Source organism: Stegastes partitus, unplaced genomic scaffold, assembly GCF_000690725.1.
Source record: "Stegastes partitus isolate 25-593 unplaced genomic scaffold, Stegastes_partitus-1.0.2 Scaffold1015, whole genome shotgun sequence".
In the NCBI taxonomy this organism is placed as follows: domain Eukaryota; kingdom Metazoa; phylum Chordata; class Actinopteri; family Pomacentridae; genus Stegastes; species Stegastes partitus.
In genome coordinates, this window is record NW_007578746.1 from 48,247 (window position 1) to 51,536 (window position 3,290).

At 39.6% G+C, this 3,290-nt stretch overlaps 1 protein-coding gene across 1 annotated transcript in view; it reads left to right on the top strand.

Annotated features, from left to right (window-relative positions):
* The first annotated feature begins 2,008 nt into the window (after positions 1 to 2,008).
* Positions 2,009 to 3,290, top strand: part of LOC103367105 (zinc finger protein with KRAB and SCAN domains 2) — an 8,131-nt gene continuing 6,849 nt past the window's right edge. The window contains exons 1-2 of the mRNA XM_008295026.1: positions 2,009 to 2,222; positions 2,316 to 2,422. Of these exons, the coding sequence (XP_008293248.1) occupies positions 2,009 to 2,222; positions 2,316 to 2,422 (321 nt within the window). The remainder of the gene's footprint in view (positions 2,223 to 2,315; positions 2,423 to 3,290) is intronic.

A 3,290-nucleotide genomic window follows, 5' to 3' on the forward strand; every position in this document is an offset into this window, starting at 1 on the left:
CACTTTTTTATCAAGGTTTTTTCAAGTTGTAGGTAATGGCATCATTAATGTTTCATAAATATTCTAGCCAATATTTTATGGAGCATTTTAAGATATGCCCACAGAACACCAAGTTAAGGAAATCCATTTATCTGTTTGGCAATAATGCAAATATAAATGCTGATAATCTGTTAAAAATGTTTGTGGGTTTCACACTTTAAATACGCCATCAAGTCTAGACTTGGAAAATGTGCAATTACAGTGATAAATTGATTTTTAGTCCAAATACTCAGAAAATATATAAATATAAATGCTGCACGTTTTTCAAAAGAATAAATCATTCATGTAAGGGAGGTGAGTGATCAAACTGTAAGGTTGTGCCATTTGACCTGTGGAGTGTACTTTTGCTGCAACACTTAGATTTTGTCGTTTCTGTAGATTCTTTTAAAAGGCATCTCAAGATCAGATACTTTAGATCAGATAATGACAAAGTGGCGAAAGAGTCTCTGAAACACAGGTACTGGGTTGCATTTATTTCTAGTTTGATGCTTTATTATGACACTTGTAAAGCTCTTTGTGACTTATGTCTGAAGACCGATGTATAAATAAATTGTACTTATATACATTATATATATTTTTTTTAAAGAATTATAATTGTAAGCAAATCATTAGTAAATTAGTTATGTGTTCATATTAAAGTGTCATTAGAGCTTATTAATAGGTTATGTTTGAATATGTGGTTTATGTCGACACTGCAAAAGTGAGAAAGTCACAGATTTATTTATTTTTAACACAGTAGAGAATTTCAGGTGATTTGCAATGGTGAAACAAATGAGAAAGAAACGCAGCTCGGAATAACTTTAAAAAGCATAAGTCTCCTTGTGTGGGATTAGTAAGCTGTGCATAAACATCTAAAGCATGGCTATGAACCAGTATAATCCAGTTGTGTGCATATCTGTAACACCTTCAGTGGCCACCCATGAGTGGATGCTGATGTACCAACAGAGGATTTATTCAAAAAAATAAATAAATAAATTTTAAAATGCTAAAGTTAGCTATCCATTTGGCAGTAAAGAAAAAAAAGCTTAAGCTAAACTGAACTTACAGAGCCGACTGACTGATTTCAAGTTTGTTTGTTTTTTTTGTTTTTTTCCCGACTAATACTGATGTAGAGCTTTTCTAGACCAGGTCCAGATCTAGAACCAGTAAATACAAAAATCTGGACCAGGTTTTCTCTGCCAATGAACATAAAAGATTGACCTAAAATGCTAACATGGTTTAAAATTATTAAATTAAGGAGAGAGGGGGGAAAGTGAAGAGTTGGTCCTATCATTATCTTTCACAGATTTACAGTTTCTTCATCTTTTACTTTTCTTTTTTTTTTTGTTGTTGTTGTTGTTGCCATTTATTACCTTGTTTATTTTCGCGTTTTCACTTATTGATTTGTGTTTTTTCTTTTGAATTCCTCTCTTTATTTCTTTGTTCTTATTAGTTACACTATTTTTGTAATTACACCATAAGCCACAGCTGTAGTCAAAGTGCGCATGCCACTAGTATTTACGGTAACAGCACCATCGACATGAACAGCACAACGTCACCTGTGGCTACACGGTTGCTACGGTAACCTCGTTTCGTACTCCAGTACGTCCGCTAGGGGCGGAAATAACGCTTGATAAGGTTTGAAAACGCATAAACATTTTTCTTAGCGTTTATTTAAGTCATGTGAAAGTTGTTGAAGAAGTTTTACACAAAAAGGTTTTCATTACTAAGGCGAGAAGACGTAGAGAGAAAGAGACACCGCCCGTACGAGCCGCAAGGTTCGTAAAAACAAGCGCCCCTCTGCCTCCTCTGCGATCCGCGGAAGAGACATCCAGCTCACACATCTTCTGCTCTCCAACAGGGATGAAGACGAAGCTGCGACCTGCTGCTGTCTGAACGCGTTCATCCACAGAGTGAGTGACTTTCAGCTCAGACAGACCAGCGCCGCCGAACACGTTTTATTTGCGTCGCAACGAGGAGCCGAAACAAGATGGAGAGCTGCAGCTTCCAGAGCCAGCTGCTGTCCGTCATGGAGGTGCTGGCCAAGGCGGCTGTGGCGGAGATCAACCGGCGTGTGGATGACAGCTGCGCGGTGCTCCGGCTGGAGGTGAGCCAGAGCCGGCGGGACATCGAGCTGCTGAAGACCAAGTGCGAGGTGATGGAGGCGGAGCTGCGGAGGAGCAGGATGAGAGCCAGGAGGAAAGGTGGGAGCCGGGCTGAGCATTGGACTCCCCGCTGGGTGGAAGATGATAACTTATCCTAACCCAGTGTTTCTGTTGTGTGATGTTCTTCTCCAGCAGGAGAGAGGTGTTCTCCTTTAGTCAAAGTAGTTCTGAGCACAGAAAGTCAGAGCTCAGACTGGGACAGACACATGGATGCTGAGGCAGCAGATCAGCTCCAGCAGGTATGAATGCAAGTAAATATTATTTTAAATGTTTATTGATCTGCTTTTTCAATCAGTCAGGTCATTTTTTGATGCAGGATGGTTCAACGTGAGCAGTTATAGGAGGTTTTGGACACCCTCTGTGCACATTAACAATAAACATACACTAACTTTATGGGTGGAGATGTCAAGACTGCATTATAAGAACCTGATAAGTGGTGTCACAGACCTCCTTATCTGTTCAGAGATCGCTGCTCCACTGCCCACAAACCTATCAGCTGTAAATACGACCTGTGTCAGATGAGGGATTGCTTGAGATGTTAGTGAACCCTTATAGTGCATTATAAATGGATGACAAGTAGACCCCACTCCTGTGTATAGAGGGGGCTGTTCTAGTGCTCACTGCTACATCTACACAAACTATTCAACTGTGAGTAAGACAGGGGTAAAGTGAGAGATTGCTCAAAATGTTATTGGTAGCGAAATTTAATGGGGAGAGACCTCAATACTGCATTAAGTACCTGATAAGTAGTGTTGTAGACACCCTCATTCAAGAGGCTTCTTCAGTTGTAACTGACCAATGGGGAGTCTCAGATATAAACTGCTACCCCTAACTCACTTTGCTAAAAGCCTAGTGACGACTCAAAATAATTGCTTGTCATTCTGATGTTAACATTTGTTTCTTTCAAACTGGATGTGTTGAAGTGCAGACTTAAAAAGTCCAGCTGTCCAAAAACTCAAAATCTGGACTGTAGGTATAATACGGTAAAAAGATGGGAACAAACATTGTGCCAACAACAGATTTGACTTTTAAATGTAGCAGAAGTTAAATCGGCCTTTAATCTAAAACCCACAAACAGGAAACAAGGATAAAGTAGAAAACTGAACA